Source organism: Macaca fascicularis, chromosome 14, assembly GCF_037993035.2.
Source record: "Macaca fascicularis isolate 582-1 chromosome 14, T2T-MFA8v1.1".
In the NCBI taxonomy this organism is placed as follows: Eukaryota; Metazoa; Chordata; class Mammalia; order Primates; family Cercopithecidae; genus Macaca; species Macaca fascicularis.
The window spans coordinates 21,217,379-21,242,704 of NC_088388.1; the positions used below are offsets into that span (position 1 = coordinate 21,217,379).

The 25,326-nt window shown below is 54.3% G+C and overlaps 1 protein-coding gene across 5 annotated transcripts in view; it reads right to left on the reverse strand.

Moving 5' to 3' along the window:
* Nucleotides 1–1,188: 1,188 nt before the first annotated feature.
* Nucleotides 1,189–25,326, reverse strand: part of CD82 (CD82 molecule) — a 55,924-nt gene continuing 31,786 nt past the window's right edge. For all 5 annotated transcript variants that reach the window (XM_045371692.2, XM_005578126.4, XM_005578127.4 and 2 more), the window contains 7 exons: nucleotides 21,309–21,381; nucleotides 16,325–16,449; nucleotides 16,079–16,153; nucleotides 5,867–5,968; nucleotides 2,858–3,058; nucleotides 2,503–2,586; nucleotides 1,189–2,176 (listed from right to left, as the gene is read on the reverse strand). In XM_045371692.2, the coding sequence (XP_045227627.2) occupies nucleotides 2,099–2,176; nucleotides 2,503–2,586; nucleotides 2,858–3,058; nucleotides 5,867–5,968; nucleotides 16,079–16,153; nucleotides 16,325–16,426 (642 nt within the window). In that variant the 5' untranslated portion in view covers nucleotides 16,427–16,449; nucleotides 21,309–21,381 and the 3' untranslated portion in view covers nucleotides 1,189–2,098. The remainder of the gene's footprint in view (nucleotides 2,177–2,502; nucleotides 2,587–2,857; nucleotides 3,059–5,866; nucleotides 5,969–16,078; nucleotides 16,154–16,324; nucleotides 16,450–21,308; nucleotides 21,382–25,326) is intronic.

The window sequence follows — 25,326 nt, forward strand, 5'->3', positions numbered from 1 at the left end:
AGGTCTGAGAATCTTCCGGAATCACCGTGAAGGGGTGCAAATAGGCAGATTCCTTGTCGCCATCCCAGATCTGCAGTGCCAGAATCCTTGAGCCTTGGAATCTGCATTTTCACAAATGCTTCCACTGGAGTGGGATGCCGGCAGGCCCGGGTTTGGTGAGACTGGGAGTAACCACGGAACCTTTGGGCTCTGCCGGGCTCCTAGGCTGAGGCTGCAGCGCCGCCTGGTGGTCCCCGCTGAGACACCACTCTAGCCGCTGCCCCGCCTGGCCCCACTGCAGGGAGACAAGAGTTCTGCTGCCGGCCGGCTCCTCCAGAAATGAGAGGAGAAGGCGGGGCAACTGCCCTCTGGGCTTCATGACGCTGGGCAAAGGGCATGCTGGGACTCAGTCGTCAGAGCCGTGCACAAGTAAGAACTAGCTTCTTTTTTCTTTTTTCTTTTCTCTCTCTGTCTGTTGTTTCTTTCTTTTTCTTCCTTTCTTTTTTTGACAGATTCTCGCTCTGTTGCCCAGGCTGAAGTGCAGTGGCACAATCTTGGCTCACTGCAACCTCCATCCCCCGGGTTCAAGCAGTTCTCCTTCCTGAGCCTCCTGAGTAGCTGGGATTACAGGCGTGCACCACCATACTCGGCTAATTTCTGTATTTTTTTGGAGAGATGGGGTTTCACCATGTTGGCCAGGATTGGACTCGAACTCCTGACCTTAAGTGATCCACCTGCCTCAACCTCCCAAAGTCTCACATTTCATCTTTAAAAGTCCCCTGAATTCTGCACATCTTACTCTAACACATTTCTTTAGTATGAAAATGCTTCCTTCCACAAATCTTTGCAAAAATGATGCTCTAGAAAGCGAGACCAAGTTTATCCTGTGGCCCCTGTCCCCCATCACCAGCCCACATTTTGTGTACCTTCTGGGGGCATCCATACCCTAGTTTCAGAAGCGGGAATGGAGAGATACAATCTATACCTCTCTTAGCACCAAATCAAACTCCAGGCACCCCACCGTGCAGGCAGGCCCATCAGAGCCTGGCCCATCACCGTCCTAAGATTCAGGCTGCAGAGGCAGATGCCTGCGGGGAGGGCAGAGCCGTGAGGGGCCCAGCAGTCTCCAGCAGACCCAGCCACTCTGCTCACACCCTCTGCCCTGGGTCCTCCCCTGCCCCAGGAAGCAGCATCCCTACCATTCCAGACTAGACTGTTATAAATCTTCTTTAATAGTCTTAGAATCTTGAGTGTGTTTTACAGAATGGTGCACACAGAGCCCCCTCCCCTCTCCCCCCTACAAGGCACAGCCTCACCCACCCCACTCCCCAGGGGCCAGAGGACAGCTTGCCAAGAAAGGCCAGCCCACCTTCTCCCAGGAGAAGCCATCCTCCTCCTCCCTGTCCCTGGACAGCTCAGGACCCTGGAAAACACAGGGCCAGCTCTGTGCCATGCCCCCAAGGACTCACCCGTCCCTAAGCAGCTCAGGGCCAAGCCAGATCTCGTTACCCAGGCAGACCCCCTCCGACCCAGCTCCCCTAAGCCCTGTCCCCAGGGCATGGCCCAGGCTAATCTGAGCTGTCTAGATGGACCTGCATCAGGCCTGGGGAAGGGGTGCTACCCCTTAATATCAGGTAAAACCCACCCTCTCCCACTGCCTTCAATATAATTGTGAAAAAACAAAGATATAAATGTCATAGTGGAAATAAGTTGACCCGCCCAGTAGGCAGTCTCCTGACAGCCCAGGGTGCCTTATCTAACGCCCCCCCTCCCAATTTTTAATACAGTTGCCCCCTATACAATATACACACACCCTTGAGGGCAGGTAGAAGTCCAGCCCACCTGCGCCAGGGACGCTGCGGGGAGCGTTTTTCTCTGAGTTGCTAAGAGAACCCTGATGAGCGGTGAGCAGAGGAACCATAGAACAGCCAGGGCTCAAGGCTGACAGCGAATAGGCCAGGAGAGATCGCCAGGCCCCAGAAAGCCCCCTACTTTCAGTCAGGGTGGGCAAGGGGGTCTTTGCAGTGAGGTGGGAGGCGGGCCTGGAGGAGGGAGCCAGGGAGACCCCTGGGAGCCCTGAGGTCAGGGGCCGGGCAGGGAGATGTGGACAGCAGCTGCCTCAGTACTTGGGGACCTTGCTGTAGTCTTCGGAATGGACGTGCCGGCACAAGCAGATGGACAGGACCATCCCCAGGAGCTGTGGGGAGAGGCGGAGAGTCAGAGGGAGGCTGGGCTGTCCTGGTCTCAGATGCCCCAGCCCCGCCATCCAGGTTTAGATGGGGATTAAGTGGATCCTCAACTTGAGCCTCACAACCACCCTGTGATGCAGGCAGTAGAGGGAGGCCCAGAGAGGTGCAGTGCCTTGTCTGAGGTCACACAGCCAGACAGTGCTCAGGCCAGAGGGCCTCTGGAAGCTGATGGGGTGCTGGGGCCCTTGGCCACCACCTCCCCGAGGAGAAAAGCAGAGCAGAGACAACCCAGGAGGACCAGGGATGGAGAAGGGCTGGGGGAGGGGGCTCAGACCTCAATGACAGCCACGCCCACGCCCACGCCGAGGATGATGCCCAGGTTCTCCTGCAGCCACGCCTGCACCTTCTCCATGCAGCCCTGCAAGGGGAGAACATGGTCACACCACCCCACCCTGCACCATCCCGCCCCACCATGCAGAACCACCGAGAGCCCCCCAGTCCCAGTCTGGAAGGGTTCTGCCTGTTCCTTGAATGAATTACATTAACAAAGAAGTAGATGAAGGTACAAATGACAGGTGAATCAAGGGAAGGAACTAAATGGAGGAAGGAAGAGCTGAGCAGTAGCCCAGACGGCCCCCAACACCCTCAGATCCCAGCCCCCAATCCGCAGCCCCCCGCCCACCGCACACCTCCTGGTACACAGGCCAGTCCTCAGGTTTGTTGCCACTCCGGGTCCTGTTGCCCGCAGTCTCGCAGAAGCCCTTCCTCATGGAAAGGCTGTTGTCCTCTTCCCCTTTTTCGCAGGAACAGGGGTAGGTGACCTCAGAGCGACTCATGAGCTCAGTGTTGTCCGTCCAGTTGTAGAAGCTGGCCCAGCCGCAGCACTTCACCTGGGCGAGGCAGGGGACACACTGCTTATGCTCACTGCCCACCGCAGGCAGGTTGCCCTCCTGGCAGAGGCGGGGCCTCCCCAGGACAGAGACTCAGATATGCCACTTCCAAGCCCCTGGTCCCAGCTGAACCATCACAAACTACAAGTACAGCAGAAAAATCAAAACCAGGATCAGCAGAAATACAAAGCAGAGTAGGAAGGAAGTTCAAGTTGAAGGAGCGCAGCTGTGCAGCGCACAAGGAGAATGGACGGCAGACCGTTCACAGTGCAGGGTTTAAAGTCAGGCTACTGGGTTATAATCCCCGCCCTGCCACCTACCAGCTGAGCAACCTCCGTCAAGGAAATAGCCTCAGTTTCCTCATCTGTAAATGGGGATAATTAAAATTCCCAACTCGCAGGGCTATCACAAGGACTAAATGGGATGAGTCAGGCAAAGTGTGGGGAGGTGTGGGGAGCACAATAAGCTTAGGAACGGCTGTTTGACTTTAGAGCAGGAGTTGAGATTTGCCTCTGAGCTTCCTGGTGAAAAGGAGAAAAAGTGAAAAGTGAAAAAGGATACAGCGTCAATTCTGCTTTTTTTTTTTTTTTTTTTTTTTTTCTTTTTTCTGAGGCAGAGTCTTGCTCTGTCACCCAGGCTGGAGTGCAGCGGCGTGATCTTGGCTCACTGCAACCTCCACCTCCCGGGTTCAAATGATTCTCCTGCTTCAGCCTCCTGAGTAGCTGGGATTACAGGCACTCACCATCCCGCCCGGTTAATGTTTGTATTTTTAGTAGAGATGGGGTTTCACCATGTTGGCCAGGCTGGTCTTGAACTCCTGACCTCAAGTGATCTGCCCGCCTTGGCCTCCCAAAGTGCTGGGATTACAGGTGTGAGCCAGCTCGCCCGACCGGTCAATTCTGCCACTTTAAAGGAGAAAATGCTCTAGTTCTAGAGAGAAGAAAGCCTTTCTGGGCTCTGTGTGCTAAAGGAGGTCTCGGTGTGCAAATCCCCGCAATGCTGGGGGTTCCTGGGAGGATTCAGTGGGATAGCATTGGTCACAGCAGGGGTCAGTTCCTGGACCGCTTCCTTCCTATCTCCCGATGTTGCCCGACCAATAGCCAGTGGACAGCAGGGGGCGTACCAGGCACACCCAGAAATGCTCAGCTCCAGGCCATTTCTAATCCAGCTTTTACAGGCGCTTGTTCCAGCAGGCTGGCTGCCTCCTCTCTCGAACAAAAGGCTGGCACCTCTGAGGGGTGCACAGGTCTGCAAGCTGGGGCCACCCACAGGTCATCCTGCACCAGAGCAAAATAAGGCAGGTCTCCTTGGCCCGTCTATGGCAGAGCCTCCTTCCAAGCAACGCTTTGCCCTGACCCCGGCTGTACCTGTTCCCCAGCAGCACATGCCATCTCCGCCTGTGTCTCCACGGATGTGCATGGTGACTAAAACATCACCACCAACTTAGCACATAATAAATGCTGCCTAAGTGCTGGAGGCTTTAACAATGTATCTCACACGGCATGGGTCAGTAGCCCCATTGCATAAACAAGGAGGCAGGCTCAGCAAAAGTCTAGCGGCTGTGGCAGTGTTAGCACTCCAGGCCTTGGGAGTCTCACTTACCGCCAGCCCAAGCAGCATCTGACAGCATCGGAATCATCTAGAACCAGCCAATGACTTTCCAGGGTAGGATGCTCACCACCTCCCAAGGGACCCACTTCTCCTCCCAGGTCCCTTGTCAGGTGGCGCTGGTTTATGTCATTGGTGACATCAAGACTTTGCTAAAATTAGCAAAGTCTCAGCAATTGTGGGTCAAACTACATAGGCGACCAAAACATTTCCCTGTGTGAACCAAGCCTTCCAGCTGCCACGACCCCCACACCTGATCTCCTATGTCAGGGCCAGAGAACATCGCTCTCCCCTTCCTCCGCTCAGAAGATGGCCAAGTCCACGTCGCCTAGATGGAGTGTCCTATCTGCAAACTCTCCTGGTGCCCCAGAGTCAGGCTTTCTCCTGCTGCCCATGCCCCTTATACCCCACAGCCCTCCCCTGAGGTGTCAACACCTCAGGGACCTCCCCTGAGGCCCTACGTGATCACTGTGTCCTGCGCCCTCACAGGATTACAGATCAGAGACGGCAGGTTCCAGCCAAGGGCACACACAGCATCCGGGACCACAAGAAAGGAGAGCCAGGTGGTCACTGGATCACTGTGGAGACAGGCTGGGAACCTGGTCAGTCTATCTGTTGGTCAGTCGGGCAGTCCATCCATCCGTCCACCCACCCATCCACCCATCCATCCATCTCTCTCACTGTAACGGAGGTCTAATACACGTGAACTAATGGGCACACCTTCAGCTTGGTGCATTTTTACGTATGTGCACATACTGGTGAAACCAGTATCAAGATTTGGCTAGAATACTCCTTTCACCCTAGAAGGTTCCCTCAACACCTCCCCAGCTAGTGCCCCTCCCGGAGGCAGCCTCCACTGGGACTTCTCACTGCTACTTGGCATCCAGTTTCCTAAAACCCAGGGTGGAGCTCCCAACGCTTCCCAGTGTGGCTTGAGATAAGAGGGCTGACAACTGCCCCCGTGCTCTCTGCCACAAATGGGAGCACCGAGTTATGAAACTGTCTCTGAGTCTCTGGGCCCCCGAGCAGGGAGCTGCGGTGCTAACTGGGGTGCCCTGCCCCCATAGAAGCACACTCTCCTACAAACTGTCAGGCACACACGAGTACTGCAGATGCCAGTCCCAGACACGCGGGTGCACAGAGCCCCAAATTCAGGGCCACCCAGGCGAAAGAGCCTCCCATAGCCACGCCCCACCTCACCTGAGCTTGCACGTAGTCCCAGGCGTCCTGCAGGCTGTCCTCGCGACTGCTGTTGTAGTCTCGAATGAGCTCCATCACGATGCCGCCCATCTCCTGCTTCAGCTGCAGGACAAAGGTCAGGGTCAGATTTCCTGAAACCCGTGCCCACCTGTGGTCACCGCTACTTAAACTGCCTCCCCCCTGTTCCCTTCAGCAACCCTGTGACATGCTCATGGCTCCAACCACTTTCCTGGCGCTCCCAGGGTGCCCGATGCAGGCAGTGCCAACCACTCCTGCCCCACTGTCTCTTCTGCGCTCGGCAGCAGCCTGGCCCTGTAAACATCAATATTCTCATGTCACTGCTGAGAACCCTGTAGGGGCCTCCCACCACCAAGGCAGTTCCCATCATCAGTGTCCTCGTAACAGCCTAGGAGGCCCTATGCCACTTGTCTGTCCTCCCTGGACCTTGTGTCCTCTGTTCTTGCTCCCTCTGCTTCAACTGTGTGGATTTCCAAGCTGTCTTTGTGCCAGGCACACTCCTGCCTCAGGGCCTTTGCACCTGCTGTTCCCACCGCCTGGAATGCTCTTCCCCCAGACATTAACATGGCTCACCCTCTGCTTCCTTCAGGGCTCTGCTCCAATGTCACCTCCTCAGAAAGGCCTTACTAGACCACTCTACAAAATATCAGCCCTTCCCCATTCCCCCTCCCCCCACCAATCAACCCCCCCTCCCCTGGCCTCCCTTATCCCACAAGGGAAAGCATGCTGTATTTTTCTTTAGAGCACTGACGTTACATGCTTGTTAGTTTTCAGGGCTTATCATCTCTCTCCACTAGCACATCAGCTCCATAGGGGCAGGGACCACATCTGGCACGCTCACTACAGGGTCCCCCATGGCCAGCGCCAAGCCTGGCACAGAATAGGTGTGCGGGGTACGTGAATGCTGAATGCACACCTAACCACTGCGGTCTGCCAGGCACCAGAGCCAGACCCATGCAACTTTTTGGTGAATCCTTATGCCTCCCACAGGGCAGCTGCAGGGAGAAGGAGGGACAGGGAGGAGAGCCCAGCTCAGCTTCCTTCTTCCAAGGACCAGAGTGCAGCCTCTCCAAACAGGGTCCCCAAGGGTAGATGCCTGGAGGGGGCCCCAAGACTAGGGGACCTGGGACTTCGGCATCAACTATGTGATCAAAAGATCCTCCCTCTATGCAGGCATGGTGGCGGGCGCCCGTAGTCCCAGCTACTCAGGAGGCCGAGGCAAGAGAATCGCTTGAACCCAGGAGGTGGAGGTTGCAGAGTCTAGATCGCACCACTGCACTCCAGCCTGGGTGACAGAGTAAGAGTCCATCTCAAAACAAAACAAAACAGAAAAGATCCTCCCTCACCCCTTCCCAAGCCCTAAGCCAGCAGCGCCAGCCAGCCGGAGTGTGAGGTCAGTTGCTTTTCTGGCACCTGGCTGCTTGCCCCAGAGCTCCAAAAAAATCTCTTTTTTTTTTTTTTTTTTTTTTTTAAAGACAGGGTCTCCCTGTCACCCAGGCTGGAGGGCAGTGGCAGGATCTCAGCTCACTGCAACTTCTACCTCCTGGAGTTAAGCAATCCTCTCACTTCAGCCTCCCAGGTAGCTGGAGCTACAGGCGCGTGTCACCACGCCTGGCTAATTTTTATATTTTTAGTGAAGACAGGGTCTTCCCACGTTGCCCCGGCTGGCCTCGAACTCCTGACCTCAAGTGATCTACCCGCCTCGGCCTCCCAATGTGTTGGGATTACAGGCCTGAGACCCCACGCCTGGCCCAAATCTACATCTTGCCTACACTGATCCTCACCCTGCTCAGGAATTGAGGGTCACTCTCCTTGTGGTGGAGAGCAGCACCTGCTCTCGGCTAACCCCACAGAGAAAACCCTCATGTACAAAGCAGGCAGAAGGGGGGTTTTGAAATAAGTCAGTTGTGCAAAGGGAGGCAAACCCAGAGCCAGCTGAGGGCAGGGCCTCCCTCCGCAATAAGCAGACCTGGGTGGGAGGGGGGCCTCCGAGAGCCAGCCCCTGCCTGGCTCCACCTCGCCTCTCAAACAGACCTTGCCCAGAGGCCTTCCAGGGCACATGCATGGATGGGCTGGTCATGGCAGTGGGAAGCCCCAGGGTGAGGGACTCTAGAAGGCAGGGATGCAAAGGAGAAGGCCACACACCTTCCCACCTTGGTTCCTGAGAAGGAAGAATTGGGAGAAACGGGATAGGTACTTCTAGATGGGGTTTTAGAGCCTGACTCCCAGGGAACCCTGTGGGTGGGGCTTCCTGCAGCTCCCCACAGGCAGCCCTCGAATGAACAGAAAACTCATATCCTGCAGATGGACCTGCAGCCCTGGCTCCTCACTCTTGGTTAAATTAATGCTGGGGCCGGGCATGGTGGCTCATGTCTGTAATCCCAGCACTTTGGGAGGCCGAGGTGGGCGGATCACGAGGTCAGAAGATCGAGACCATCCTGGCTAACATGGTGAAACCCCATCTCTACTAAAAAAAATTACAAAAAATTAGCTGGGCTTGATGGCAAGTGCCTGTAGTCCCAGCTACTTGGGAGGCTGAGACAGAAGAATGGCTTGAACCCGGGAGGTGGAGCTTGCACTGAGCTGAGATTGCACCACTGCACTCCAGCCTGGGTGACAGAGTGAAACTCTATCTCAAGAAAAAAAAAAAAAAAGAATGCTGAGAAACCAGCCTCCGATGATGCTCCCTGCCCTTCTCTCAATAAAGCTCTCAGCATGATACTTTAAAAAAAAAAAAAAACAAAAACACCTTATACAGAGTTCTGCAATTTACAAAGCTTTCTTGTCAGTAATTAATCACAACACTAATAGTAGTTAACTTTTATGAAATGTTTGTTATGTACCTGGTGCTGTGGTAAGCACTTTAAATGTATTATCTCAACTGAATCTTCACAGCAGACCTATGGCCTAGGTATTCACCCCATTCCCTCATTATAGAGACATAGAAAACAAACCCAGAGAGGTTAATTAACTTGCCCAAGGTCACACAGCCAACATGTGGAAGAAGTGACGTTTGTACCCAGGCTTGGCTGATTTCAGAACCCAGGTTTTTACCTATTAAGCTTTATTGGCATTTAAACCACATGGCCATACCCAGTTTTAACCAGGGCCCAGAAAAGCTAAGTGGTTTGCCTGCGTCACATAGCCTGGGCTGTCTGCCAGCCAATCTGACATCTCAGGTCCACCTCTCAACCCCAATGGGTGGGTGATCCCCATGGTGTGGAAAGGATGGGTTCTCCAGAAGCATCTGTGCAGAAAGCTGCCTCGCCCACATCCTCCCCACCCACCCAGCTTCCTCACGACATGTTGCACTGAGGCTCTGTTTAAACCCCAGCGTGGCTGTCACAGCAGCCTGGACTTCCCTGTTTCTCCCCCAGGCCCCCTGAAACGAGAAGGTGATGGAAGCTGGGTGGTTTCCACCTAGACAGGTGGTTTCCATGGAAACACCACAACATCTTTCAGTCCAGAATGTGGTTGAGGGACACACCTGGGCCACGAGGACCATGGCCACAGGGGCTGGTTCAGCTTGGAGCTGATGCCCTGGGACCCCAACGCTCAGGAGGCCTGTGCTGGGAGTACAGGGAGGTCACCCTGGCAACCAGGTAGCTACTGAGACCAAAAGGACATGGAGGTAGCAGGAGCAGACATTCATGATCTCCCTCCATCCACCCAGGGACCGCTCCACTGTTTCTGCCTGCCCTGCAGAAACCCACTGCTTGGGTGCAACCACCCTTCTATTTCTCCATGGAGCTGGGGAGGCCCCACTCCCTCAATGCCAGAGGCAGGCAAAAGACCTGGGCTGCCACTCAGTGCCATCCACATCGCAGGCACGGTGAGTGGTTCAGAGATGGGCTTGAGATCCACGCTCACACACCTAGCCCTCTTTCCATCCATGTGGTAGGATGAGGACCTGGGCTACCCTCAGGCTCCACGGGGGACAGCCTGCCCGAGAAGGGAGCCAACAGAGGAGGGCAGGGCTGAAGGGTGGAGAGGGACAGCAGCAGCCTTTGGGAACCTGGATACAGCTGAGCCTTCTGCTGGCTCTAGCCACTTTCAGTTGAGTCACTGTCACATGCCATAAAGAGTCCTGCCCAGGGTCAGCTGCATAATTTACACCTAGTGCAAAGTGAAAATGGAGAGCCCCTCGTTTAAAAATTATTAAGAATTTCAGCCGGGCGTGGTGGCTCACACCTGTAATCCCAACACTTTGGGACGTTGAGATGAGCAGATCACTTGAGGTCAGGAGTTTGAGACCAGCCTGGCCAACATGGTGAAACTGCATCTCTACTAAAAACACAAAAATTAGCTGGGCATGGTGGTACGTGCCTGTAGTCCCAGCTACTCGGGAGGCTGAAGCAGGAGGATCACCTGAGCCCAGAAAGTGAAGGTTGCAGTGGGCTAAGAACTCCAGCCTGGGCAACAGAGCGAGACTCTATCTCAAAAAGAAAAAAAAAAAAAGAATTTCAATACAGCAACAGCAGAGCATCCTGTGCGATTGCATAGGTTGAATGCCGAGGAAGCCAGCCTTGTCTTCCCTGTCTCCCTCCTCCCCATTTCTCAGAAGAGAAAAGTGAGGCTCAGAATTGGAGCAACTTCCCAAGATCACACAGATAGAAAGCAGCGGAGACATGACCAGATCTTGATCTGTGCAGCTCCAGGGCCCCAGGATCTTAGCCTCGGCAAGCTGCCCGCCGCCTCCCCGTGACCCTGCTGTCCTCTGCGTGGCTCTACTCACGTCCCACCCAAATGCTGCGCTTTGACCTCCCCTTTTAGTGTGAATTTTCACAGTCAGAATTAGGAGAGACCTTTGAATCCAGAAAATCATCCAAATGTAAGAGTCACGCTTTTCTAGGCTCTGCTTAAATGCTCCCTGTGATGGGGAACTCAGTAACTCACACGAGAGCATGTTGCGGAGTTGGGAGGCTCTTGATACAATTTAAGTTCTGCTCAAATGACTTCTACCCACCTGTATTAGTTCACATCCTCCTCCTCTCCCAGCTACCTAAGTCCCAGCTGGGACCACAGGAATAAATCAAATCCCTCTCTTGAAGGACACATCTCATCCAGATACTTGAGACCAGACTACGTCTCCAGGGTAACTTTTCTTCTGTGCCCGCCTCTTGGGGTGCTGTGCAGACCTCTCACCATGCTCTTTAAGGTGTGAAATCACCCCTTATAATGAGGTACCAATGCATGAATTGGACCCACATCTTCCTGTCCTCTCCAGGTTTCCCACAGGAGATGCTGGCAAATGCTTTGCTAGAATACAGATACACCAGCTCAGAGGCTGCATCCCAGTACCCTGATAGGAAATGAGGGCCCTTGGCCATAAAGGGGGTGGTGGGAGCATTTAGTCTTTGTGACCACCTGTATCTTTCCTGCAAGTCCAGCTGCAAGCCCCGTAACTAGCTACCCCAGAATTCGGAGCCAGTGACCAGCATGTGCTTCAGAGATTCTAGCCCTAGTGTCTTTCCATAATCCTTTTCCAGAGGAACGGCCTGGACTCCTCCATTCCCTTCTCAACAGGGAAGAGAAAGGTTACCTCTCCCTGTCCCCAGCTCCAGCTGCCCTTCCTCCCTCTGCCCCATCACAAGAGAACCCCAAGCCTGAGAATCAGGAAGTTCTAATTCAGCAAGCAGACAGCTCACAGAGAACCACACTGTCCCCTAGGAACCTGTCTCGCCACCTGCGTCTCACACATGAGAGTATATGCGCACCAGCAATTTGGAGCTTTCAGGGTGAGAGCGAGGAGGACGAGAAGGAAATCACAGTTCCCCTGACCAACATCTCTGGGGAGCTGTCTGACCAGCCACTGCCACTGTCACAGCCCCCACCTCTGGCTCCCAGCCAGGCCAAGTGAGCCCCTTCCCCTCCAATGTCTTCTCCTTAAGCCTGATAGCTCTCAGAGCCTCAGGGGCCTCCCTGGCACAGGTAGGGCCAGCCAAGTGCATCCAGCTCAGCTCCCGCACACCACAGGAAAGGGCAAACTGCATCTGCTTCCTTCTCACCCCTCCCACCCCCACTGTCTAGAGAGAACAAGTCAGAATCCCTGATTGCCTGCACTGGGCATGGCCCAAGAGCTCGCCTGTGGATCAGAGGGGCTGGGTAACTTTTCCAAAGCCACACAGCAATCAGCGGCAGAGCCCACACTAAAACACAGGGCCCCTGAATCCCAGAGCTGGGCTCTGCTCACCAGAGGCTGGATAAACAAGCAGATGAGGATCTTAGTGCCACGCCCAAATCCTGGTTCCCACAGCCCTTGCTCTGCTGACAACGAGGGCAGCAGGAACAGCTGCCACCTATTGAGCCCTTACCAGGCCCTCATGAAGTGAATAATGGCAGCAATAATAATAAACACTGGCAACGATGCCAGCAACATCGGCCTCCGGCTGGGCGCCGCACGACACCCTTCTCGTATGTTAGGGCTCTTCATCTCTCAAGTGCTGTGAGGCAGCCCCTGGGGGCTCCGGCTCCAGACAGGATCAGGTTTTAGAAAGGGCCTGGGGGGACAGATCACACCCGCCAGTGGGTGCTGGGGTAGCAGCCTGCAATGACTCCCATTTCTATTTCCCCAGGGATGCCCTAATGGGGCAGGCAAAGCCCATACACAGCCTTGCTTCTGTTCAGGTTCAATTTTGCCATCAAATCAGTTGCAAATGCTACTTTTGGTTTTTTTCTTTTTTTTTTTTTTTTGAGACGGAGTCTTGCTCTGTCTCCCAGGCTGGAGTGCAGTGGCGCGATCTCGGCTCACTGCAAGCTCCGCCTCCCGGGTTCACGCCATTCTCCTGCCTCAGCCTCCTGAGTAGCTGGGACTACAGGTGCCCACCACCGTGTCCGGCTAATTTTTTGTATTTTTAGTAGAGACGGGGTTTCACCGTGTTAGCCAGGATGGTCTTGATCTCTTGACCTCGTGATCCGCCCACCTCGGTCTCCCAAAGTGCTGGGATTACAGGTGTGAGCCACCGCTCCCAGCCTACTTTTGGTTTTCAAAGTGCTTTTCTGGATTTCAGAATTGCAGAGAAGGGACAGTGAGCGGGCCTATATTGTTACTAGTTTGACAAATGAGGAAACTGAGGCACAGGGAGGCTGAGTAGCATGCCCAGAATGTCAGAGCAGTGGTTCCATAGTCGAGACCCTTGGATACCACTCTGCATGTTCATAGAAGTATCACAGTCTGTGTTCACTCCAGCCTGGGTGCTAGGGCAGGGAGAGGCAGGTTTATTCTCAATTTATAGAAGCAGAACCCAAGGCTCCAGAGGTGACATGCCATGCCAAGGTCCCCAACCTCCCCATCGCTGCCCTAAGAACAGTGGCTGCGGGTGGCAGGGGCAGGAAGGACGGAGGGCAGCCCTGGAGACCACAGCAGGGTCGCTCCCACCCACCTGCACAGAAGCCCTATCTCCTTTCAAAAGGCCTTTCTTCCTTAGGTTCAGGCAAGTCCCACCCCCATGCCGAGCCTTGTCTGCCAGAATAAACACCATCAAAAGTATGTTTAGTCTTCCACTGAGATTTACGACGCGTTGGGAAAGAAGAAAGAAATCGTTCATTCCAACTTGGGCAATACAGTGGCATCAGAACTTCTTCAGCAAAGCCAGAAAATGTCCCCCTGCCTTCCAGAAAAGGTGGTGGTGGACGAAGGTGAGGCAGGCTGCGACTAGGGGGTGTGGACTCTGGAGGGGAAGATGGGGGCGGTCGTGCAATGCACAGAGCCTGGCTGGGGTTGGGAAACCCAAATCTCCAAACAAGTCCTGTTCTGGGACTGACAGGACACCTGTGAGTCTAAGCTCATCATCATCAGCCAAGCAGAGTTAACAGCCCACGGGAGGGCAGCATGGTGTACAGGGAGGCATGGGCCTCGGACTCCGAGGGAGCAGGATGGAAATCCCCACTCTGATGCACCAAAGCTGCGTGTGTCAGTGGCCGAAAGTCACTTTGCTTTCCTGGGTCTCAGTTTCTTCAAATGGAAAATGTTTGTAAATTTGAAACGTGTATTTCAGCTCACTTTTCTAGCTCAGCTCCTGGCATGTGGTTGGTGCCAACCCGGTGGGTGCCATCTTTATTACTGAGAGATGGTGAATCACACAGACTGCACGAGATCCCTGTAGAGGCGACCAGCTTCTGAGTCATAGAAGCTGGCTCACTGGGGCCTGATTCTAATCCACCCTGTTTATATCACTAACTGGGTACTAAAGAAGCTCCAGTGCCATAGGGCAAAAATGAAGACCTGACCCCACAACCATTTTTCTGGGAAAGGAATTTCCCTCCCTTAACTGCTGGCTTCCTGTCTCATAGCCAAACAAGCTGCTTTTCATCTACACAATCCACTATTTTCCACTTTTGCCTTGACTGCCAGGAAGCTCAGTGCCCAAGTTAGCCCTTAGTTACCAACAGTATCTTGTCTTGTTGAAGTTCTATTAAGTTCTAAGTTCTATTAAGTGTTCGTTGCTGATGTTGATGTTGGTATAGTGTTTTCTCAGTTACCTTCCAAGAGGGATCTCAGGCAACTTGACCTTCAAGTGGTGACGTGCAGGAGCCCAACTGGCTGCCAGCTCTGCCACCCTCACTGGTGGACAAGAACTGGTGGCACTGGAAGCAGGGACCCCAAGGGTCTGCTAGGCCACAGGCCACGTGCAGCAGGGTCTGGGGACAAGTGAACTCAGGAATCGGAGTCAGGGAGCCTAGGCTGACCTTACTTCTTCATCTGCAGGACGGAGATTCTCCCATGACCTTGAGAGGGTCTAGTGAGGATCAGCGAGAGGACTGTCACGTGGTCAACACTGTACTTGGTATATACTGTGCATGAACTCAACTGGAGGGATGGTGGGGGTTAGAGTCACTGTTATCAATGTTGTTATTGCTCTTCATCTCAGAGCATTTGCTTCTCCATCTGTCAACATAAAACCCTGCAGAGCCATTGTGAGGACAAGATGATGTATGGAAAGCTTCTAGAAGATGCCACGTGCACACAGTAGGTGCTTCTTACACAATAACTGTGACTCACAATTAACTGGCTCACCCAACAGCCATTCTTGGCTCCTTTCTCTCTTGTGCCTCTGTCTTTAGAGTCTGAAAGTTTGATACTCACATTCTCAGCCTCCTTTGCAACCAGGGGTGACTTTGTAACCCAGTCCGGGGAAGTCTGTTGGAGGGTTTTGTTTTGTTTTTCAGACAGGGTCTCACTCTGTTGCCCCAGGCTCTGTTTCATGGCTCACTGTAGCCTCAACCTCCTGGCCTCAAGTAGCGGGGACCACATGTGCACACCACCATGTCTAGCATTTTAAAACATTTGTTTGTAGAGATGGGGTCTCACCATGTTGCCCAGGCTGGTCTCAAAGCAGTCCTCCCACCTCTGCCTCCCTAAGTGTTGGGATTATAGTCATGAGCCATTGCGCCCAACCAGGGCTTGCTTTTCTGATAAAAGGGATGGCAATGTCTGGCACTGCCCACTTCCCCATCTTCCAGCCACAGCAGCACAGACGCCGTGCCTGGTGCTGTGGCAGCCATCTTGGAACGACGAGGTAAGTGTCATAATGCAGGAAAGCCATCCCAGTGAGGATGCTGAACAGCCAGAACCACGGCCTCTGAGCTTCGAAACCAGACTTCCGGGCAAGTCAACCACAGATGTCCTTCAAGTTTAAGCCGCCGTAAATCTGATATTCTGTTTCTGAAAGCTGAACATCTCCCCTCGGACACAAGACTGATGTTTTTATTAACAGTCTCCTTCTAAACCTCATTTGTGGGTGAGTGGCATGGATTGAATAGTTGCTAAAGTATCTTCATAATAACAAGAATGACATTTATTGAGTACTTATGGTGCCATGTGTTATGTGTTTCACTCAGATAATCTCGAATAATCTTTGTAACCACTCAGAGAGTTCAGTTTTCTTACTGTTTCCATTTTACAGATGGTGGAACAGGCACATAGACGCAAGCAGCTTGCCCAAGGCCACACAGCTAGAAAGCAGTGTGGTCAGGCTGAGATCCAGGCCCGGCAGGCACTGCCCACACCTGCTGCCTTCTCCTCTAACACTCCCCCATTTGATCACAAAGAATAGTGTCCAGAAGGCCGTCCCTGACACCTACTGAGTCTGTCTGTGACAACTGGGGGGGCTCCATGTCCATCCCCCACACTCAAGGTCAACCCCCCACATGGCTGGTCCAGCCCAGTGAGGGGGAAGGGAGAGAGGGGCTTACCTTGCCCATGTTGAAGTAGAAGAGGGCCCCGGCCGTCATCTGGGCAATGAGGATCAGGAGCAGGAAGGCAAAGTACTGGGGACACAGAGCAGGCACAAAGTCAGCTGTGGGTCCCCGACCAGGTGCACCCAGCCCGCATGCCTCGGGAGACGCTCTCCACCCGGCGTTACGGCCAGCGACATGCTCAGGCTGCACTTGGCTGGATGAGAGGAAATGGGCATCAGCTGCGGAGGGATCCGTACTCACCAGCCCCAGCAGACAGCGGACCTCATTGACGGCACCAATGCAGCCCAGGAAGCCCATGAGCATGGTGACTGCCCCCACGCCGATGAAGACGTAGGCCCCCATCCTGAGCGAGCTGGAGGAGGTTTCTAGGGGGAAGAAGAAGCACACTCACTAAGTACAAAATCAGTGGGCCCAGCAGGTATGAACACCTGGCCTAACCGCCCAGGTCTGCTGCCCGATCCCCTCTTTGGAGCCAGGGTGTTGGGGTCAGCTGCATTCCCCTGCTGGCTTCTCACTGCCCAACAGGGAACCAGCTCACCCCCATTCCCACCTGTGTCCCTCCCCCAGTAAACTTGCAATCCGCACCCTCATCCAGCCTAAGCCCCTTCCCGGCTTTATTATTTTCTTGGTAACGCTTCTCAGGATTGAACAGACTACATTTCACTGATTCTTCTTGCTCATTGTCTGCTCTCCCCCTCCACCAAGGACCTGAGGTGCATGAGGGCAGAAGCTTCGCTGTATTCCCAGGAAACCCTCAGCTCGAACAGCGCCTCTGGCAGTGAGGTGCTGGGCACAGTGAGGATCTGCGGAATTGACAGACAAGGGGCTGGCTGCTTCTCCAGGGGCCACGGACGTTAAGATTGTAAGCTGATTTTTAACCCGCCTTCCTTCTTGTCCATATAATAACAAACACCAGCCTTTCTTGCCCACTCACTGCGCCTTAGGGGGTTTCTACACGCCGTCTCCAATTCTGACATCACCCTGCCTGGCAGGCACTAGCAGGGCCCTTTCACAGATGAGAAAACTGAGGCTCAGAAAGGCGCATAGGCAAGGGCCTGAGCTGGAATTTGAAAATATGCAAACCTCCAATGCCACACCCTTTCCGCTCATGCACAGGGCACATGTATTGCTACAGGTGTGATGCATGTTCATTCAGCCAACAAATGTTTACTGGGTGCCCACTTCATGCCAGGCACCGTGCCAGTTGCTGGGGATGCAGAAGAGTGACTAACAAGGTCTGACATGTGGGGGTGGGGAGTGGAGACAAAAAGTACACAATACAGGTTTTCTGGTTGTGTTGGTCGCCATGAAGATACCAAAGCTGACTCATTCATTGCAGAGAACTGCCAGTCGGGGAGAGGGTCGGAATGGGTCGAGGAAGGCCAGCCTGAGCCAGTGACATTTGAGCCAAGACGTGAATGAAGAAGTCAGCCAAGCAAAGATCTGTGGGAAAAGCATTCCAGGAAGGGGGCACAGCAGGTGCAAAGGCCTGAGGAAGGAGGAGCTGGGTGTATTTGAAGATTGGAAAGAAGGCGAGAGAATGGACCAGTGAGAGCAAGAAAGGAGCCCGGGAGGAAACGACGCTTAGGAGGTGCAGGAATGGGCCTGATGGCTAAGACCTTCTTTAGAGTCACCTGTGGACAGGCCCATTCCGGGAGGCGGAGGTCAGGAATCCAGCAGGGGCACTTGGCCAACATTTCCTAAGACACCCAACCCATCACACAGGGTAAAGCTCATGTCATCTCTAGCTCACCAGCATGGGTACGCTGTACCCCCAGCAGAGGACACACCTGGAGGGTGAAGATGCTGGCATCTCCAGAAGGCTGGAGAGCAGTGTGGATCAGAGGAGCCTCTTAGGGATGCAGATGCTTGCGTCCGTTACAACCCGACCAAGATGCTCCCAGCAGAAGGCCAAGGACCTGCGTTTTCAACCTGCGCCCCTAAGCACTGAGGCACAGCCAGGACGAACCCCTTGACCATCAGCAGGGAGAATACAGGCCTGGGGCTGGCCATGACTCCCTGGGGATCCTGGAGAGGCTGAGGTCCCCACCTTGGTCCCCAACAGGCGTTATTGCCCTTAAGGAATAACGATCAAGCTGGAGGATGGGAGGGAGTCTGTGGGATTCAGCTCCGCTTCCTGATTACAGACAGAATGTTCTGGAGCTCAGGAAGAGCTCTGGCCAGCCCACCCTACTCTCAGGCTTCCTCCACCCATTTCCTCACAGGAGCCCCCCACCTTCCTCAGGGTGAGTGTGGGGACCTCCTGGCACTGAGCCCCAGCCACCAGCGTGCGCAGGGAGAGGCTGTCAATTCCACTTTTCCTAAACTTCCTGGGTTTGGCTTCCAACAATTTCTCCCAGTGACTACTCCCAGAAAAAAGAAACTGGCACTGCCCAGACAGCCACTGTGTGCCAGCCCCAAACAAGGCCCTTTATCCAAAGCATCCTGCCTAATTTCACCAACCGCCCTCTGAGGCTGTGCTCACATCCTGATTTGTCTGCAAGGACCCCGAGGCTCAGAGAGGCTAGCAGGCTGTAAGCTGCCTGGCAGGCAAGGCCCAGGGCTGAGACCCCAACTCAGATCCTTTCCCTGGGAGACCAGACAAACTGCGAGGTCTCCGTATCTCAGAACATTTCATTGATGCCTTTCCCTGTTCCCCCAGGATCCCAGGCCTACCCCACATCTGAGCAAGCTGACTTAGGAAGTAGGTGACGGTATGTTCTGGGGTAGGCCATCCACAGGGCATGGCAAAACCAAAACAAAACAAAACACCTTTTAGTCTTCCTGGGCCTAGAAGGGACCAGGAAGGTAGAAAGGAGGTGGCCCAAACAGAAAGGGACGAGGGATCAAGAAAAGTAGATTCTAATCCCAGCTCTGCTGCCAACACGCTCTGACCCTGGCAAGCCATTTTCTATTTCTTTCTCTGTAAAATGGGTCTAAAGCCTGCTACTTGAAGATGGCAAAAGGATTAAATTGTATTATAAAATGTAGCTAACCATCACATATGTAGGGTTTTTCACTGGTGCCTGTCCTAAACTCTTTTCAGATAAAAACTAGAGGCTCATTTAATTTTCTCACAATAACCACAGAAAGTGCACTCTACTACGATCCTCATTTTATAGGTGAGGAGGCACAGAGAGGTGAAGCAATGTGCTGAGGGTCACACAGCTAGTGGACAGCACAGCCGCAAATCAAACCCCAGCAGTCAGGCTCGAGTCTGCTCTTCACTGCAGAGTGCTTCCTCTTACTAAGGTACTAACCAGTGGCATGTGGCTGCAGAGCCATGTGGTCCAGGGGTTCAAGGCACAGGCCCGGAAGCTAGGCTACCTCATCTGCAGCCAGCTCCCCTACCTGCTTGCTGTGTGCAAGTTACGACGCCTCTCTGTGCTTCAGTTTCCTCCTCTGTAAAATGAGGATAGGAACGCCCAGCCCCATGAACTCAGAGCAGGGATTCAACTCGGCAGGGAAAGAGCTATCCCCAGTTCTGCCCCTCAGCTGCTCCGTGACTCTTAGCAAGTCATTTTCCCCACCTCTGGCCTCAGTTTACACCAGTGCCTAGTGACCCGGCTAGAGGATCAGTGTTTCTGAACCCTGGCTGCCTGGGGAATCCACCTGGGGAACTTTTTAGAGAACACCAGCGCTCAGGCTCCCACGCACACTGACCCACTGACCGTCAGGTCCCTCGGGGCGGGTGGGGCTCGGGCTGAAGCATTTGTAAAATGCACCCTCTACTGCAGACAGTAGACCTTTAAGATCTGGCCAGCTTGAGATTGTCAGACCCGAACAGGGAGGAGGCCAGAGCCGCAGCAGGAAGCTCTCCCCACCCAGCAAGCTCACCCCCACTGCACCAGCCGTGGGGCAGGGCGCAGAGGGCAGAAATGTGGGTGGGCAGGCTGGGCCTCTAGACTTTGCCCTGGGGTGCAGAGCCTGCTGGGTTGGGCCATGACTCAGGAAGTAGACAGTTGGCCTCATGGGGCCAAGGAGGGTGTGTCACACAGGCCAGGAGAGTGTGGGGGGCATGGGTCGCCCACCCACCTTAACCCCAGAATGGAGGGTGAAAGGGGGTAAGACTGAGAGCCCCGGGGTGCATCAGATGTGGCTAGAGTGTGGATCATCCTTGCTTTCCATCTCCTGGAGAGGAGGCCTAGCCCCTGGGGCTGGGGGGACAGATGTGGCCTCTCCATCATCACATCCTAGCCAGGTTCCGCTTTATGTAAATCAAGCAGCTGTCACGGGCCACATTCCAAACCAGCTGCCTTGGGCAGCTGCTGGGAGAAGTGAGCCAAGGCCGAACTCAGCGAGGGGAGTGGCACGGCTGTCCCCTGGGGGCTTCTGCTGTACCTCCCTTCCACCACAGGGAGCCCCTGAGAGGTCAGCGCAGCAGGCCCTGACGGCTTCCTGGAGGAGGCTGAGCAGGCACGGAAGGGCTCTTATTCCTGTAGAAGTGCCTTGGGCCTCTTTTCTTCTGCCTCTAAAGAGTGAGAGAAGGGGTTTCCACACTGTGGCTCACCCTGCCCTGTGCTGCATTTAGGACCAAAGCTCTTGGAGTTCGAGTCCCACACCCACCATTTAGAAGCTGTGTGAACTTCAGCAAGGGACTTAACCTCTCTGAGCCTCTGTTTCTTCATTGGTAAGGTGGGAATAGAAACGTATCTACCTCACAGGGCTGTGGTGGGATTAAGACAGTGTATCGCTACAAACTGCTTGGCACATGAGGAGCATGATAATTGGTGACTGTGCCTGGAACCTTCCTCATCCGTGCACACACCTGACCCACCGAGCTGCTGCCGGGCTCATAGCGAAGCACCACTCACAGCAGGTGCTTCATCAGCCCCCGACTATCTTTCTTACACCTCTATGAAATGGGAGGGACTGTTGTCTACGTTCTGCTGGATGGGCAAGTGAAGGAACAGAGAATATAAGAGGCTTTCCTAAGGTCAGGGCCAAGGAAAGGGGCCAGGAAGAGAAAACAAGCCTCCCTCATCTCCAGTGTTCCCCCAGACAACAGCAGCTTTGTTTGGGGAAGAAGAGAAAATTCCTTTTGGAAACCCTTGCAGAGAAGAGCCATGGGCAGTGGTCGGCAGCAGGACTTGGCTACATCCCTGAGGTCAGCGGGAAAAGCAACAGGCATTGAAGCCGAAGCACTGATGGGAACAGCTGTGCCTGCGCCGTGGCCCTCCCTTCTCCAATGAGCCTGGTTCTGGGGAAGCTGAGGGGTTCTTACGCAGGACAGAGATGAAACTGCTCTTGTCGGCCAGGATCCACACCCCGAAGCCCAGAATCACTGCGCCCAGGATCTGGAAGGAGAATGGAGCCGTTAATGGGGAGCCAAGCCAAGATGGGGTGAGAGCCCTCCCCCGCCAGCTGTCCCTGCAACCCAAGTCAGAGTGGGCAGGGCAGGGGGCCACAGAGGGTACCACCTCTACCCTTCTCCAGCCCAGGGATGTCCAGATGGCCTCAGGTCCCACACCGCAGCAAGCCAGACACCAGGACCCTGGGCAGGGAATCCCTCCTACCTCCCATCTTGCCCCGCTCCACCATGTGTGATTCAGCCGAGCCTCCTGGTGCAGCCTCCTGCCAGGGGCGCCCTTCCTGCCGCATCTCCTGGCCCTTTTCTCAGCTCATCCCCCCCACTCCACCCAGTTCAGGGCCTAGGAGCTTCCCAAAAAAGAAAAGCTCTAAGGAAGACCCTCCGTGGACTTGAACATCAAAGCCCAACTCATCCCCAGGTCTGAACAATGGGGCCACCTGCCACAGGAGCCTTCTCTGACCCCCTCAGGCAAACTCAGGTGCCCCCATTCTGCTGCAACCACTGTCCGGCCCTTCTTAGTCATTCCCACTGGGTCTAACTACTGTGTTAGTTTATCTGGTTAGACTGAGAGCTCCCTGAGGGCAGGGCTGGTTGGAGACAGCTCTGTATCCTCAGCAGCTCTATAGCACTGGGTGCTAAGCAGCTGGGGGAATGAACGAGCTCATGAACCAAACTGCAAATGCAGGACTAGAAAGGAAAATGAAGGTCAGGCGTGGTGGCTCACGCCTGTAATCCCAACACTTTGTGAGGCCCAGGCAGGAGGATCACTTGAGCCCAGGAGTTTGAGACCAGCCTGGGTAACACAATGAGACCTCGACTCTACAAAAAATTTTAAAAATTAGCCAATGTGGTGGTGCACGCCTGTAGTCCCAGCTACTGGGGAAGCTGAGGAGAGAGGATCACTTGACCCTAGGGAAGTCAAGGCTGCAGTGAACTGTGTTCATGACACGGCACTCCAGCCTGGGTGACAGGGCAAGACCCCCTCCTTCTGCCCCCCCATAAAAGAAAAAATAAATGAGGGGTTACAAAAAAGGATCCCAAGCCCAGGGATTCCCTGTCTCTCTCCCATCTACCAGGGCTGAGCTCATGTCCCCAGGTGGAGTCCCAGCCAAGATCCACCATCCCACAAAGCTGGCGAAGACTGGGCAAGTGCCTGCCATCTGGGCAAAGGTGCAGGTTCCCTTTGGAGGTGGGGGTGGCCCTGTGTCAGTCCACAAGGCTGGCCATTAATGGGGGCCTGGACGGGACCCACCTGGTGGATGACCCATCTTGAAACTCCCACCTGTATCACCAGCCCTGGGTTCCCACCTCAGCCATCATCCCATAATCTCAGGTCTGAGGCCAGCAGCTGCCTTAGAGCCCTGAGCCTGGGGCTGGCCTGGGTGCAGGGTCTCTATCAGTCTCATTCTATCATTATGAAAGACCAGAGCCAGGACCGGCCCAAGGCACAAGGCACCTGCCTCAGGTATAACACATGAGGGAGCATCAAAAACTCAGGAATCAAGAGAAATAATATTTTGCAGCAATCCTTTATTTATTTATTTATTGAGATGGAGTTTCGCTCTTTTTGCCCAGGCTGGAGTGCAATGGCGCGATCTCAGCTCACTGCAACCTCCGCCTCCCGGGTTCAAGTGATTCTCCTGCCTCAGCCTCTTGAGTAGCTGGGATTACAGGCATGCACCAGCATGCCTGGTTAATTTTTGTATTTTTAGTAGAGACGGGGTTTCTCCATGTTGGTCAGGCTGGTCTTGAACTCTCGACCTCAGGTGATCCACCTGCCTCGGCCTCCCAAAGTGCTGGGATTACAGGCGTGAGCCACCACGCCCGGCCATGCAGCAATACTTTAAAAAGAAAATTAAGGGCCAGGTGCGGTGACTCAACCGTAATCCCAGCACGTTGGGAGGCCGAGGCAGGTGGATCACCTGAGGTCAGGAGTTCAAGACCAACCTGGCCAACATGGTGAAACCCCGTCTCTACTAAAAATAAAACAAATTAGCGGGGTGTGGTGGTGGGTGCCTGTAATCCCAGCTACTCAGGAGGCTGAGGCAGGAGAATCACTCGAACTCAGGAAGCGGAGGTTGCAGTGAGCCGAGGTCACCCCATTGCACTCCAGCCTGGGCAACAAGAGTGAGACTCCATCTCACAAAAAAAAAAAAAAAAAAAAAAAAAAAAGGGCCAAAAATCCATGATTAATGAACTATTAAACTTTTAAATAAAATGTTGACAGTATCAGTATTATTGATGTTTCCTTTTGCCCCAGGGCCCAGGTGGCTCGGTAGGGGTTTGCCTCTCTCCTGTTACCCTTGTACTTGCTGCCTTAAAGACCACTGTGGCTGATGACTACAACCACAAAGGGATAGTGATGACCCCATGTCTGCCCCCCAGTGTCTCCCACCAGAATCATCACTGAGGTATTATATGTCCTCTCCTCTCTCCCAGTGAGACGGGCCTTGTAATTGTCCTCATTTTATACACAGGGAATTTTATATGAGGCCTTGATTTTATCCATCAGGTACTGGAAACCAGATGGTGACAGGTGAGCTGTAGGGATATTTTGGATCCATCCTCGGCCTTCACCCAGAAAGCCAGTCTCGGGACCGAAAAGCCCCTGAGACACTGGGGAGGAGAAGGGTCTGCTGGAAGGTGGGTCCACCTTAATTTGCATAGCTGGGGGAAATGGGGGCTTTCCAGGACCTGGGAGTTTGGTTCCCCAAGACTCCTGCAACCCTACTCAGCCCACCACCACCCCACAGCACAGCGAGGCAGGGGCCAGTGCTCAGGCCCACGTCTGCTCCCTCTGCACCTCAGACCCATGTGGGCAGAGCCCCTGCCCCGTTCCCTCCCGCATTCACAGGGTGGGACAGGAGGGAGGACAGCCCCCACCAAAAGGGAATGGGAGGCAGGACAGAAAATCCCCTCTGGGCACACATAATCCCAGGTAGATCAAAACCCCACACTACTCAGCTGGCTCCTCAGCTTGCCAAGAGGAACCCAGAGAGCAAAGTCCCCAGGGCTACCCGTTCAGTCCCTCTGCAGGTCTGATGACCCCAGCCTGATGGGCAGGTGTGGCTGGATCAGCCACGGGGCTGTGGCAGAGCCAGAGCCTGGCTGGACAGCCTACCAGAATGGGCAAGGCACCATGGCACCCGCTTTTTCTCTGTGAACCAAGACTGGGGCTGTGGGGCAGGCCCCATGTTAATCACTCCCCAGACCTTCTCCAGTCCCCAGATGGGACCCAGCCAGGAGGCAGGACCCTCAGAGCAGAGAGCTTCCTTCCCCAGCATGGCCGCAGCACCAGCGCCTCTGCATTCCCTTGGACCTGAGAAAAGTGGCAATATGCTGGGGAGTCTGGAGTCTAGAGGAGTGTAGGCAAAGACATATAGGTGCACATGCGCGCAGGCGCGAGCACACATAGCAGCCACGGGGATTTTTCCAAACCACAAATCCAACCACTTAACCCCTCCCGATGTGCATAAAACAAAGAGGCAGGCTGACCCAGTCTGTGCCTGGGGAGGCGCACTCTGCCTTCACTGGCTGCCCCCGCTGCCAGGATCTGCCTCTCCAAAGCCACACCCAGAACCCCAGAAAGCCTTTGCTGACCTCCATGACCAGGCCAAGAGCCTCATCTGCTTTCCAAAGAGCCTATCTGTTCCCAGTACCCCCAACAACTGCAATTTTTCATGCATTTGAGTAGTTATTTGATGGAAGCCCACTGCTCCCTAGGACACAGGCTCCGGAAGTATAGCAATCAGGGCTCTTCCGCCCTGAACATCTGAAGATACTGAGGTGTCACATACACATTTGATGAGGAGTAAACAAGCCCGTTGTGCCTCCTCCAGCTTTCCTTTTTCACTCTCACCCTCCTGTTATACAAGCTCCTCCTCTCCCCCTCCAGCCTCCTGATGGATCACCCTGGGCCCCAGTACACAGA